The sequence below is a fragment of the Solanum dulcamara genome, chromosome 12 (assembly GCF_947179165.1).
Source record: "Solanum dulcamara chromosome 12, daSolDulc1.2, whole genome shotgun sequence".
Taxonomy (NCBI): Eukaryota; Viridiplantae; Streptophyta; class Magnoliopsida; order Solanales; family Solanaceae; genus Solanum; species Solanum dulcamara.
The window spans coordinates 42,722,006-42,737,368 of record NC_077248.1 but is presented as its reverse complement, the minus strand read 5'-3'; the positions used below and the strand labels follow the sequence as shown (position 1 = coordinate 42,737,368).

Genomic DNA, 15,363 nt, shown 5'->3' with positions numbered 1-15,363 from the left:
AAATAATATTAATCTCAATGTTGTTGTTTTTAAAAATAACAAAATCCACCCCTATATATAGGGAACCTATCCAAATAGTGTGGGATTCGAATCCTACTTTTATGGAAATAATAAATACTACCTAGGAAAATATATAATAATAATACCAAAATTCTTCCCTAAAGAAACAAGAAAAGTTGCCAAAACTTCTACTGAAACAGAAGAATGGTTGTAAAGGTGATAATGTTAGATTGGGAATGAATAATGGGCCTCTATGGTCCAACCTATCTATATAATGAGTATCACAAAAATGCAATGTTAAATGATATGTGCAGTCCTATATAATTAGACAAAGAAATGATCATATTAAACCATAGATTCATATAGCACATAAAGGATAAAATGAAAGAAGGTCAGTTGAGAATTGAGATGGTATGGTCATGTCCTATGTAGACCTCCAGAAGCACTACGGTCCGTAGGAGTGAAACCATGATTCAAGATGTTAAAAGAGGATGGGCTAGACCTTAAATTCACATGAAAGAAAGTTTTCTTGAAATGTATAGATCTGTTGGAATCCATGCAAACCTAGACCCAAAAAACACACACAATGGAAGCAAATAAATCGATACCAACTAAGTGAGATTAAGGCTTATTCTTGTTGGCACTAACATTAAATCAATATTTACTAGGGCCTAGGAGTATGTTTATCTTGTTTGGTTTTTGTATGTAACTTAGAGAATCCATGCAAACCTAGACCAAAGAAAAACCACACAATGGAAGCTAATAAATCCTTATAGGCGATACCAAACAAGTGAGATTAAGGCTCAGTCTTGTTGGTACACTTTCACTAGGGCCTTGGAGTATCTTTATCTTTCTTTTTGAGAAAGTTAACTGGTACTATAACAAAGTACACCAATAGTGAACTTCTGTAATAATTACATCAAAAATATAGAGGGAAAGTAAAAAAGAATCTAAACACCTATCTCCGTCATAAACTATCTAAAAATAGGGTGATGTCCCCTGGATCCTTAGGTACAGTGTGGATACACCAAAAGTAAAAGGTCACTAAACAATTCAATTTAATGCTTTGGAATGGGATGCTCTTGTTCTCATATTATCTCTGATTTCTCTCCCTCCATATTGTCTACCAGATGCAGGCAGGGACAAGGACAATCTTCTATCTCTTCTTGTGTCCTGACTGATTTTCATTTCTATTCCAACATGCTAGAACTTCGGCAATATTTCTAGGCATGGTCCATTGAATACCCCTCCGGTTAATGAAAAATTTCCATAGTTTCTCAGTCACTCTACAGTGCAAAAAAAGATGGTTTATTGTCTCTGTCTCAGATTCATAAAAAAAAATATCTGGAGCATAACTGTCATCCCCTTTTCATTAAGTTGTCCTGACTCAAAATAACTTGTCTTGCAACAAGCCATGTGAAATAGACCACCTTATGTGGTATCTTCCCTTTCCAAATTATCTTTCAAGGTCACATCTCCTTGGTTTTGGTTGTAATGTCTAGTAGTTTATAGGCTGATTTCACCTTGAACTTGACATCCTTATCCAACTTCCATATCAATTTGTCTTCCTCATATGTGAGGTTGTTGGCTTGTTCCAAGGTGTTGTAGAATTGAGTCATTCTCACCACTTCCCAGTCATCGAGGAACTTTCTAAAGGTCAGGTTCCAGCCTTGTTCATTTCTGACTTCTAGAATTGTAGCCATTTTCTACTGATTGAGAATGTAAATGTTTGGAAACTGTTGTCTCAGAGGTGTTTGTCCCACCCATATATCATTCCAGAACAAGGTTTTCCTCCCATTTCCCACATTTATAGCAGAATTACTCCACATTCTTGGCCACTGATTTCTAATAGCCCTCCATAAACCCACACCATAAGGAATATTGACCTCCTTAGTAGTCCAAGATCCTTCCTTACCATATCTTGCAATGATGATTTCCTTCGACAAGCCATGATCATTTGTTGTTAGTCTCCAAAGCCATTTTAACAAAAGGCTCTTATTGTGGGCTTTTAAATTCTTAATTCCTAAACCTCCCTGATTTTTGTTGGTTATGCAAGCATCTCACTTAACCAAGTGAAATTTCTTTCCCCCTTCTCCATTACCTTGCCAGTGAAAGTTCCTTCTCATAGCATCCAAGTTTTCAATGATCTTCCCAGGCATTGGAAAACGAGACATCATATAGGTTTGCATGGCCTCAAAAATACTGTTGATCAGTGTGACTCTACCACCCAAGGATAAGTATTTGACTTCTCCAAGTAACCAATTTCTTTTCGCATTTTTCCACCACAGAGTTCCAGATGCTCAAGGATTTACTCTTTACTCCCAAAGGCATGCCAAGATAGGTGGTGGGAATCTCTCCTGTCTTGCCACCTAGAATGTTTGCCAGTGAAGTGATCCCTGGTACTTCATTCACAGGGTAAATAAAACTCTTTCCCCAATTTATATGAAGTACAAATATTGCTTCAAACAAAATGAAGGTAACCCTTCGGTGTTTTAGTTGTTCACTCTCTACATCACAGAACACTAATGTGTCATCAACATATTGTAAATGGGATATAGACACTCCCAGTGCATCCCCCTCACTCACCTTGAAACCCCTAATTCTGTTATTAACTTGAGCAGTCTTCACCATATCACTTAGACCTCCCATAGTTAGGATTAATAGAAAAGGAGAAAGGGGGTCTCCTTGTCTCAATCCTCTCTTAGAGGAAAAGAAACCAGATGGTGAACCATTGATCAAAACAGAGAACTTCACTGTGGTTATACAAAACCTCATCCATTTTATCCCAGTGTTTCCAAACCCCATCCTCCTAAGTGTGCTCCACAAATATTCCCAGTTCAAATGATCATAAGCTTTCTCTATGTCTAGCTTACAAAGAATTCCTGGATCTTTGGATCTGTTTCTCACATCTACACATTCATTGGCCACCGGAATGGCATCCATAATTTGCCTACCCTTTATGAAGGCCATTTGTTGGTCATCAACTAACTTTGGCATAGCCCTTTTGAGTCTTTCTATTAGGATCTTTGATATGATTTTGTAGAAGCTCCCAATCAGGCTAATTGGCCTAAAATTTTTCAATTCAGATGCTCCCACTATCTTTAGGGATCAGGGCAATGAAAGTGGCATTAAAACTTTTTTCAAAATAGTCCTGATCATGGAAATTCTGGATGGAAGCAACCACTTCCTCCTTAATCACATCCCAGCACGGTACGTAAAAGGCCATTGAGAAACTGGGGCCTTATCCCCTGCACATGAGGACACAATGTCTTTGGTTTTCTGTTCTTCAAATTGGCCTTGCAATGCTATATTATCCTCTTCACTGATCATAAGTTGGAATCTAGAGTTGAACTGAGGTCTCCATACTTCTGTTTCAATATGTAGTTTCTGGTAGAATTTAGAAACTAATTATTTCATCTTTGATCCAGCTGGTTCAGTAACATTGGCTCCATTTATAGTTACTTTGTCAATGTTGTTTTACCTCTTGCGACAGTTAACAATCATATGGAAATATTTTGAATTCCTGTCCCCTTCCTTGAGCCAAATGGCCATCTTTGCCTCCAAGCCACTTCCTCCCTCTTGGCAATTTCCTCCAACTCCACTGTCAGTACTGCTCTCAAGTAGGATTCATCATCATAAAGTGGTCTCTGGTCTTGAATCAAATCTAGATCAGCTAGTTGGTTGAGAGTACACTGTTTTTGCATAACAAGATTGTCGTGAAGTGTTTTGGTCCATTCTTTCAGCTTGACTTTCAGTAACTTCAGCTAGCAAGCTAGTATATAATCTGGTCTTCTCACATAAGTTACAAAACACCACCATTCTTTAATTCTTACCTTGAAGTCTTGAGTGTGTAACCACCAGTTCTCAAACTTGAAATAACAGGTTGGTTTCTCCCAGTTGCCGCATTCCAACAACAAAGGATTATGGTCAGATGTTACTCTAGGTAAGATTGATTGCTTAATCTGTCCATTCCTCAGATATCAAGAATCTGTCTAGTCTTGCTGCAATATCCTGTCTGTCCCCTTTCCTCCATGTGAATCTACCACCTGTCCATGGTAAATCTTGTAATTCTATATCCTCTATAAACTCAGAGAAATCTTCCATCACCTTATTAAATCTTTAGCAGTTCTTTTCTGATGGGTACCTTCTACATTGAAATCCCCAACCACCACCCAAGGTCCACTAAACAGACTCCTTACTGTCCCCAATTCACCCCACACGTCCTCTCTTTCGTCTCTACTATTAGGAGCATAAACACTAGATAGATTCCATTCAAAAACCTGCGTTTTCCTTGTGAACTTACATGTGATACAGTAAGCCCCTACTTTACAAACTTTTCCCTCCCAAATGCTGCTATCCCGTAGAATAATGATACGCCCTCTTGTTCCACTAGCCTCTAATTGTGCGTATCTGACCCTTCTATTTTCCCATATCTGTTTTATAACCCCTCTTATATCTCCATTTTCTTGTAAACAATACGCATCTGCCCTCCAGTTGTTTACACGTTTTTGATCAGTAGCCTCTTCCTTGGATCATTGAGGCCCTTTACATTCCATGTAACTATGTTAACTTGCATTTAAAATATCTAAGAAGCACCCCCTCCCCCCCTCTACTCCTTGTACCATAGCTCACAAAGTTACTAGTTGGTTCCAGTTTCTTGAGTTCTCGTGGAATTTTTCTGTTGGAGTCATAGGATAACTCCAGCCACCTTCTCAATTGCTTGTCTCTTGCCATCAATTGTCATGAAGAGGTTTAGAGCTACTTCTTCATTACCAATAAAATGCACCCCAAATTCTTTACTGAGCCTGATTATGTTCCGTTGGACCCATGAAAGAATTTTGTTCTCTGTTGTTGTGCCAGTTCCATGCTCATCTGAATTTAGTGGCATGATATCTTCAATTATACCTTCCCCCTTGGCCTTCTTTTCCAATAACATGTTTTCTATTTGTGTCTCCGTGGTTGTTCTTTCCTCTGTTTGGATGATCGACATATCGTCGTCATCCCTTATAGTTGCTGCAGATACAAGATTTTCATCCTCATCTCCCTAAATTGAATGGAATGGATCGCCTTTGCTGTTTGGTGCCATTAAAGCCCTGTAATTTGCTTGAATTTCATCGAGCACAGGCTCTGAAGTCCAATCTGAAATATTGGGCTGCTTTTCATTTAAATAAAAAGCTTGTTGGGCCAAAAGGTCCAGGCCCAATACTTCAATTCCTTTTCCTTTCAGCTGCTGTGTAACACGTGCTCTATTTTTAAATTCAAAATCGTTTGAGCACCCCATGTGGGTGTTCCTGTCACCAGCTGTCAAAGGCGTGGATTTCGGAGCTCCACCCTTGTGTAATAACCACTGGTTTGAAGCCTGAAGCCTCTTATCTCCTCCGACAACACCGCCACTCTCTCCGGCGAAAAACCTCGTTGGCATATCATCCCACACTTGTATATGTAACTTAGAGAAGTTTTGAGTTAAGGAACCTAATTTATTGATTATTCGAATGAGATGGGTCTACATGGAGAGCAATGGATAGTGAGGATTCATATTGCTGTCCTGACTAACTTGGATTGAGGCTCAGTAGTAGAAGTAGTTATTATTGTAATATCAAAAATAAAGAGTCCACTGCAGTAAATTATGGTACACAATCTTCTCATGTTATCTTTTTGTCCTCATCAGCCATTTCTTACTAAAAGCTCTTTGTGACGTCTTTAAGAATGTTAAGAAAAGATGATAGTGTGCAACTGTTTTTATGTTTCAATGCAGCTAATTGAAGGTTTCTTTCCGTTCCTGTGACCTATGTTGCTTGGACTCTTCAAAAATGTCACCAGGTGCGTGTTAGATCCTTCAAAAGTTGTGCATTTTTGGAGGATCCGTCACGGATGGCAAAATTTTTGGAGAGTCCAAGCAACATAGCCTGTGACCATGTTAAAGTTAGATTATAATATAATAGTTGACTTCGTAGATGGGAGCTGAAGCTACTCCTAACCATGATGAAAATTGTGTGGTCCTTTGATGCTTTTGCAAGTAGAGGACATAATTATGTGTTTGACCTAATCCATTTTTTAGGTTAGGAACTCTGCTGTTCGGACACTTTTTCAAATTCTTGGCAGCCATGGGCAAAAGCTTTCAAAGAGTATGTGGGAGGATTGTCTATGGAATTATATTTTCCCTACACTAGATCGCTCTTCATACATGGTAGGTCGAAATATCTCCAATCTTTTTTAGGGACTTTCCTGTGGCTTTTCTTGACAAATCAGATAATTTTGCTTAGGCTGCAACATCTTCAAAGACAGAATGGCAAGGAAAAGAACTAGGGACACGTGGAGGGAAAGCAGTTCATATGCTTATACACCATAGGTATGCAAATTTTGGAATGAACATTCGCTGTCTGTATTTTTCTATTTGTATTTATTTTGAAGCTATCTGTCGAGTGAATTAATTGGTTCTGCAGTCGTAATACAGCTCAGAAACAATGGGATGAGACACTTGTGCTTGTACTTGGGGGCATAGCTCGAATTCTACGCTCCTTTTTCCCTTTCTTGAGAAGCTTAGACAATTTCCAGTCTGGTAATATTCACAATCCTTTTAATTTATTATTCATGACGTCTTTACCTGGTTAGGACATTTTTCAGCGATCATAGAAAAATTCCGTGTTTATGCAGGATGGGAGACTTTGCTTCTCTTTGTAAGAAACAGCATATTTAATGGTAGTAAAGAAGTTGCTCTTGCAGCTGTGAATTGTTTACAGTCTACCATAGTTTCTCATTCCCCAAAGGTAATCATGTGATTCACTGTATTTGTGTAAATAACATTTCTTCACACAAATAGAAAGAAGGCTACGGAAGTTATTAGTTTGATGAGTATTACTAAATACTTACAGGTTTTAACTTCTTTTCATTGAATAAATCCCATATGAAGCAGGGAAATTTGCCTATGCCTTATCTTACTTCGGTGCTTGATGTTTATGAGCTTGTGCTTCACAAATCACCAAACTACAACGGGAATATGGCATACAAGTTGAAGCAGGAGATCTTACACGGTCTTGGTAAGTCAGTTTACGTGTAATAATTGACATTACTCAATGAGGGTCCATTTGGGAGTTTAAGGGCAGATTAGAATTTGATCTGGTTCTTCTATGAAATCTTAATAGAAATTTATCTAGAATAGTTGAATCTAGTGTGCAATTAGTGTCTTGTTTGATCAAATTGGATGTTAATCAGGATTTTATATGATCTCTATTTGGAGAATTTATTACTCTACATTAATTTTAAAAATACTTCGATGTCAATAGTCATAAATAGTTATAGTTCTATTTTATGTTGTAAATGATGTCGATATTATATGCGTATGTATAATAAATCAACAAATATCAGAATAGACTTTTAAAGGACCACTCGAGTTTGACCTGGAGTAAATTAATCTGTATTAGGCTTTTTTTAGGGTCTAAAATGAACCAAATTGGAATTTCAACTTTTCTCAAAACAAGGATTTGGAATAAGATGACACTAAATTCAGATTAGGTAAGTTCTCAGTTGCTGCAATGAATTTGAGTAACAAGAGTTTTAAGATCAAACGAAGTTAGCCGCTGAGAAACAGTGTCTATGACGCTTAAAATTGTATAAGAGAAATACTGTAAATAGTATAGTGCATCCTTTCATTCCCAGGCTAAAGAAACTGAAAAAGGCAGACAATTGTTTTTGTCCCATGTCCTGGTTTTTGTAAGTCCCTCATACAGCAATTCCTTTGTCCTTTGTATCTGTAGGTCAGGAAACCTGGCATACTTATTGTTTGAGTTCATTAAGTTAAAGCTTTTATTTACTTATTTATATTCATGCAATATTTGTAGTGGCTGACTGTTGGTATCAGTCTGATCAAGGAGATAGGAGCATCCATATCACGAATCTGTGACATTTTTGTAGTCTTTCTGTAGTTTTCAATGAGTACCTTTTATCGGCAGGTGAATTGTATGTTCAAGCACAGGGGATGTTTAATAATGTCACATACCTGAAGCTGCTGTCAGTTGTAGATTCAGGGATTAAACAAGCCAAGGTCGACAATAGTAACTTTGAAGCTGAATATGTGAGTCCTTGCATTTCATGTGATATAATTGTCATGCCCCAAAATCCCCGGGCTTGTGAACAGAACCCGACAACCCTCATTGACAAGATAAACAGTAGCAAAAAACCCAAAACTGAATATAAGTCCAAGATAAAGACGATAACATAGCTAATCCAATAACAGTATCTAAATACAACGCTGAATATGGAAGTAGGTCCAGACCCACCCCAGCTTATGAGCATCTTACCACATATAAGTACATGACAATGTCTGAAATGGAATTTGACAAAATATTGAAGAAAACTCCTAGAAACCACACAACGAAGTCGTTGTCTCATCACTGAAATCAGCTGTTCCTACTATCAATCAACTTCCGATGCTCGCTAGTGCTTGAATTTTTACCTTCAATAAATGCAGGGAAAGAAAAGGAGGAGTGAGGACAGGGAGTTCTCATTAAGTATAATTGGCTCCCAACAAGTTAGTGGCGAGAGTCGTGATACGAAAGAAATCTTTTGTGAATAACCTGTGTATATTTTATACTCAACAATAATAAACATAATAAATCATATGAGAATATGCATATAGTCCAGCATATACAATAAGGAGGCATATGACAATATGCATCATAAAGATCACAACTTTTCACAATAATCGGCATGCTCAATAACCTGCGACCTGCGTGCGCACTGTCCTTTGGTTCACCTAGTCTAGCGACTCATGAGGGACGATCCAATTCCACACGTCCGAAGCTGAAATAACTCAGACATGAATCCATCAGTGTTGTCAAAGACTCATTTAAGCCGCACTTAACCCTGAAGCTCGGAAAAGCTTAGGGAGGGCACATCACCTCGCTTAAGCTGTAGGTAATACACTAAGGAGTGTGTTCATTGCCCATGAGTTTTATCTTTAATCTAGCAGTACTTAACAACAACTATAATCGAGAAAAAAGTATATTAGTTAAGGAAAATATCATGAATGAATTTGTTACCGTTTTCTTGAATTACATATATGTCTTTTCCCTTTATTGTGCCTGTTTAAACTAAAATTCACACGTAAATTGTCTTCGTGCTTAAACCCCAATAGGCCTGGACCTGGAGCGTTTTTTTCCTTTGACAAAATGGGCATGACAATGCATGCAGTACAACCATGTAAATCTGCATGAGTACCATAATGGTATTCTAGCATCTACCATATGCATAGAACATTATACTAGCATATTATACACAGATAATCAATTAATAGATTTAACACACATGCACAACAAAGTTGCAAAAATACAACCTGTATCTTACCATAATTTAAGATTTGGTCAAAGTCAAAGTCAACCCTTTAACTCTACCACGGGTTAACATGGTCAAACCTCAACACAAATTTCAAATCCAAGTTACCCATAACCCCAAAAGTCCAACTCTAGGCTTAGATTTCCATTTACAGTCCATTTAGTCCCATCAAATCCTTAATTTAGTGTTTCTAGGGCATAGACCTAAAATCCCCAATTTCCACCTTTAGGTTCCATGTTTAATGGTTAATCTTCAAATAAAAGCAAGTATAATCACCATGAAGGAGTTAAGAATCATTACCTTGAAGTATTATGAGGTTCCCAAGTCGAAATCCCTCAATTACCGTTGTTAATGGTGAAACACCTCGCTATCATTAGTATACCTGTTAGGATCGTCACATACCTCGCTATTGTGGTACTGGACCTGGCCCACCTACATTGCTATCGTGAGAACTCACCTGGTCACAAAACTTGCCATCTTGGCATTGACCTCACAATCACAATGAAGGTCAACTGTCCCAGGTGAAAGATTCCTCCGCAAACGTAACATAAGCCACCACAAATGCAACCCCACAATCATGACACTTCCTCTGTGAACACGAGATTGCACCAGAACACCAAAAATTACACCAGCTGCATTTTTCAATTTCAATCATTTTTGAAACATGTCCAAACACCTCAAGTCTCAACCCAAGCCAACCCCACAAGTCAGAAATGACTCTATCAACATATGTGCATGCTTAAAAAGCAACTTAGAATGCAATTGGGCAAATTGAGGGGTTGGTTATTACAATATTTAATAAGTATGTGTAAGCCCTTAGAACGTCTGGACATTTTAATATCATATAAACATATGCGAACTGTGTGGGTTGTTCTTAAGTGTTGAGTATATATATGAGTAGATCCAAGTGACTTTTTTTTTTAAAAAATAAATTTTTATGACGAAAAAGAAGAATACTTTATACAATATGAGTTCAACAAAAACCCTATAGGCTAGAGGTTCTCTTGTTATTAATTGTATGAAGGGCCATCCTTACTTGATTATCAGAAGCAGCACAATCAGAAAGGACCGCACCTTCTTTCTAGTAAACTCATTTGGCTATTCTAAAGGGGCAGCCCGGTGCACTAAAGCTCCCGCTATGCGCGGGGTCCGGGGAAGGGCCTGACCACAAGGGTCTATTGTACGCAGCCTTGCCTTGCATTTCTGCCAGAGGCTGTTTCCAAGGCTTGAACCCGTGACCTCCTGGTCACATGGCAGCAACTTTACCAGTTACTCCAAGGCTCCCCTTCATTTGGCTATTCTATGCACCCATAATTATGGCGATGAGTTCCACCCCTCACCAAGGTTCATAATCATTCGTCTGGCAGATATCCAAGTTTTAGCTAATTATCAAGTTTGCCACAAGATCCAGATATCTTAAACTATCTTGTGTTTTATTTGAATTTGGATTCCAATTAATGTTCTGTATCATTTCTAGAACATTCAATCAATCATTTCTCAATCTCCCAATACCAAACTAGTTGGAGTCAGTTATATGAATTCCCTATAATGTATTCGTGTCCATTCCATTCTAATACGAAATAATTTTCCTCGAAAGACAAGTTTGGTTTCTCTAACTCTGATATCTTTCTAAAACATTGAAGACGGAAAAATGTTGAAGTGCTCAGCTGGATAACGCAACAAACCTTGCTTTTTATCTTTTTGATCATGATTTTAAATTTCTTTGCAATGACATATTTCTTTCTCTAGGGTCATGTTTCACCTGTGCAACGTACTGCACTGGAAATACTTCCTCAATTGCGTCCTGCAGAGCACCTTTCTTCCATGTGGTCACCGCTGCTTACAAAATTATTGTTGTATCTTCCAAGCTCTGGTTCCTGTATGGGAAGCATTGACGATGAGAGCGACCACGAGATCAGTGAGAGTAGTTACTTGTTTGGAATCAAGACATTTCTTTGAGATGTTTTATATTCTTAAACAAAACTTATTTTGTTTGATATTGTGGCCCAGGAACCAACGATAATGCTAAGATCAGTAATGGAATTGTTTCAGATTCCCAAGGGGAAGTAGAAGCTTCACCTACAAATCCTGCAACTACAGTGATTGTCTCAAATCATCTTTTCGCGGAAAAACTTGTCCCCGTGTTAGTGGATCTCTTTTTGCTGGCTCCACCTGCAGAGAAGTACAAAATTTTGCCTGATATTATTCAATCGTTGGGAAGGTGAGAGTTGATCAGTTATGAAATATCCTCTAGTTCCTTTTCCCGCCTATCATTACAATCTGATCATGAATGACGGACCCTCTTGTACCTTTTCCCACCATCATTGAAAGCTGCTCATAGTGTTTGATTAAAAATACTACTTGGAAGTATATTCTTTTGACAGAGGGGAACTATCTTTAAGAGTTGGCTGGGAGATGCAAGATATTGCAACCTGGTTATGCAGTTAAAAAAATGCTTCTAATCCAATCTTGTTATGAAGTTTGGGGAGAAAGGGAGCTTATAATACCATTCTCATGTTCTCTTCAGTTAATCATACAAAAGTACCAAGGAAGACTGCCATTAGATTATGATAAAGATAAGAAGTGATCTACTTTTGACATAATCCTTTCTCGTCTCTTACTGCATTTGTAGGCTTCTATTGTATTTTGTTTTGTTTTATTTTGGCTCACATGTCAATGATACATAAGTAATTCTGTATGGATCACAGTTGGAAGTGCTTACATAATACTCCTTTTATTGATTGTGTTCATCTTTCAAGGAAATTACCATGCTTAAAGAATTCGGAGCTTCTTATAAACTGAGTTCTGCATTTCTTTCGTAGATGTATGATAACAAGAAGAGACAATCCTGATGGCTCACTTTGGAGACTAGCAGTTGAAGGTTTCAGTTGCATTCTGCTTGATGATATGAGCAAACTGACCGAGAATGCAGGGCAGCCTGCATTGACTATTACCAGACCTGCAAGAATGTGTATCTGGAAAGAAGTTGCTGACATTTTTGAGATATTTCTAATAGGCTACTGTGGTCGTGCCCTTTCAGTGATGGTGGACAGTGCTGATGAATCTCTCGAGAAGAATCTCTTGGATATTCTAGGAGACAAGATTCTCAAATCACAGATTGATGCGCCTCTTGAAGTAACTGTCTAACCATGTCTTTTTAGATATTGACACTCTAGTTCTTTCACTTTAGCTGCACATAATTAGTAACTTTTCACAAACCCTTCATCAAGATTTTGTAGGGGAGATAGTTGATTTAGTTGACTTTATAGGAAAATTATAAAGAATGCCCTTTTTGGGGTGTGCCCACCACTCTGTGGGATATAAGTGTCCAATTCATTATTTTTTGGATGATGAATGTTGTGTGAATACAAAGTTGCCCTTTTCTCAAAAAATACACACTTCATTTTGGGCCAATTGGTACCGTCCCATGTTAATGAACCAAGATGTGGTTGTGTGTTTCAGAAGTTCCAAAGGTGTAGATCTTTTATTTCCACTCTTCTATGAAAGAATTAAATGCTATCTATCATGGGTTTCTCTCAATCTATTGCGTGCCACTAGGCATTAGCCAACAAAGTTCTTCCAAGTGTCCCCAATTTCTCTTTGGTTTTCTAAATACCAAGTCCAATGAATAGCCAACCACAACCATCTTTAGGACCCTTGTTTGTGTAATCAATTTAAAAACTAATAGTTGCCTTTGCAAAACTGAATTCTCGAAAATAGGCTACGGGAAAAGAACATATGCATTTCAGGTGATGCAGCTCTGGTCAATAAGATGTGAGATAATATGAATTATTTATGGCCTTCTGCATAAATATCGAAATCAGCTATGAATTAATAACCTAGATTGGTGCTTGAGAAGTTCAGCAGACTATAAAATATGATGTTGCTTTCATATATTGGCCTTAAAGTTGTATGTCTGTCTGTTTCCTTTCATATATTTTAGTTATGCATTGAAGAAGCAAATTTCGAGATCAAGTATAATGCTGATGATCATGTTAATTGCAGATTCTGGAACGTCTAATCACCACTCTGGATCGGTGTGCATCACGTACATGTTCCTTGCCGCTTGAGACTGTCGAGTTGATGCCTTCACATTGTAGCAGGTTCTCTTTGACCTGTTTGCAAAAGCTGTTTCTTCTGTGCAGGTACATATATAGTACTCCGTGATCTTACCTATCCAGGTTTGCGGTGATTGTCATTTCACTCATTTCACTTGGTTTCAGTCAAGGAACTGGTAAATGGAATTCAACTAGATGTGAAGTAAGCAACATATCAATAAAAATATTGATAAGCAGATGTGAATTCATTCTGGAAAGGTACTTGATGGATGAGAGCAAATTAGGTGGGTGATCTATTTCTGTTGAAAGGAATTTCAAATGCTTCTCTTTTTGTTATGCTTGTTTCCTTCGGTTATTTCTCAAATCATACAACTATTGTCAGGAGAAAATCCATTGCCAGCAGCACGTGTGGAAGAAGTTATCTTTACCCTCCAAGAGCTTGCGCTTCTTGTGGTTCATCCAGACACTGTTTCCCAACTTCCTTTACATCCTTACTTAAAACAATGTCTTACAAAAGAGAATCAAGCAAGGCGTTCACATTTACTTGTTCTTTTCCCATCCTTCTGTGAACTTGTCATATCAAGGTAAGCAGGTGAAACGACAAAAGAGAATGTGGTTAAAGTGGTTTAACTTTAGATTCTTCTGTCTAGGCATCTTTTGGTTAAAAGGAGCTATTGTAACTTAGAACTTTTGACTCTTCCTTTCTATTGTTGTTTTATTTTAATCAAGAATTAGATATCTAATATGAGGTAATTCATTATTTGCAGGGAAGCTAGAGTGAGAGTGCTGGTGCAACAATTGCTAAGATACATCACAACTGAGTTAGGATTACGAAAGTCTAGTTTAGCAATTTGAAAGAAATGGAAAATAGTTGCATTGGCTCCTAATATTTGTGTATACATGAGGAAATTTTTTATCTTCCTCCAATTTTCGGTGTTTTATAATGAATAACTGTGTATCATGCTAAAATAATATCTTGTACATTATTGTATGCATCTTTTCCTTTACTCAAATGAGGTGGTATCCTTGTTCTACCAGCCTTTAGCAAACCTGAGACTTCATCCGATTGAGTTGCTTTTCGTCCATAGTTTCTGTTCTGTTGAAACTTCTTCGTAATTTCAACTTTAATTTTTTAACCAACTTGTTCTATTTGCTTTTTTATTATGTGCCTCCCTGTCGTTCAAATGGTTTGTGGATGAACAATTTTAAATGAGGAAGGAGTAGGGGTTTCTCAAGAATAGACAACTATTGTGTGAACAATAAAAGGTCCGCCTTTACAGTTTGGCATTTAGCGTGAACATCTGTACCGACATGTTTGCCTCTTAATCTTGATCCCCCAGCTCAGGCAAATGCTTTCACCAAAGGAATTCTAAAAAAGCTAAGCTATGCTTCCACAATGACCTACCGAATCAAGCTTGACGCCAACTAACCATGGCAATTTCATTGTTCAAATTCGAACTACCACTAATAATAGAATGCTTGTTCTCGTCTTTATTTGTATCGACAATTATGAAGTTGTCATGATCCAAAAAAATTGGGGTTGTGATGACATATTATAATCCGTAAGCCAATCCTTTACGCGAAACAATCTCATAAGATAAGTGTGGAAGTAAATTGAATAGTAGTGTAACTAGTTTCAAATTCAAGTATTTCAAAAGTTGGGTAAAAATAGAAAAACAACCATTTCAAGATTCAAATTCAAGTATTTCAAAAGTTGGGTAAAAATAGAAAAACAACCATTTCAAGATTTACTGTCTTTTATAAAAGAGTTCACTAATACAAGGAATAATGTCAAATCTAATACATCATTGTCCAAAAGCTAGAAAGACAAAATCGATGAAAAAGAGGGAGATGGGTCAAGCCTCTGAATGGAAGGAGCTCAACACAAATTTGATCAATGCTAACTACAAACGAGTGGAAGGACAACGTTGGAAACTGGTATGAAGATTTGCATAAAAAGTGTATAGTGAATACA

The 15,363-nt window shown here is 37.5% G+C and overlaps 1 protein-coding gene across 6 annotated transcripts in view; it reads left to right on the top strand.

The window, feature by feature from the left end:
* Positions 1-14,528, top strand: part of LOC129876149 (uncharacterized) — a 54,539-nt gene extending 40,011 nt beyond the window's left edge. For 2 of the 6 annotated variants that reach the window (XM_055951494.1, XM_055951490.1), the window contains exons 32-44: positions 6,059-6,187; positions 6,264-6,349; positions 6,444-6,559; positions 6,655-6,767; positions 6,911-7,037; positions 7,950-8,071; positions 11,080-11,254; positions 11,341-11,551; positions 12,153-12,465; positions 13,336-13,475; positions 13,554-13,672; positions 13,771-13,972; positions 14,156-14,528. In XM_055951494.1, coding sequence (XP_055807469.1) covers positions 6,059-6,187; positions 6,264-6,349; positions 6,444-6,559; positions 6,655-6,767; positions 6,911-7,037; positions 7,950-8,071; positions 11,080-11,254; positions 11,341-11,551; positions 12,153-12,465; positions 13,336-13,475; positions 13,554-13,672; positions 13,771-13,972; positions 14,156-14,243 — 1,941 coding nt within the window. In that variant the 3' untranslated portion in view covers positions 14,244-14,528. The remainder of the gene's footprint in view (positions 1-6,058; positions 6,188-6,263; positions 6,350-6,443; positions 6,560-6,654; positions 6,768-6,910; positions 7,038-7,949; positions 8,072-11,079; positions 11,255-11,340; positions 11,552-12,152; positions 12,466-13,335; positions 13,476-13,553; positions 13,673-13,770; positions 13,973-14,155) is intronic. The other 4 variants (XM_055951493.1, XM_055951491.1, XM_055951496.1 and 1 more) reach the window with 4 other exon arrangements.
* The last annotated feature ends 835 nt before the right edge of the window (positions 14,529-15,363 follow it).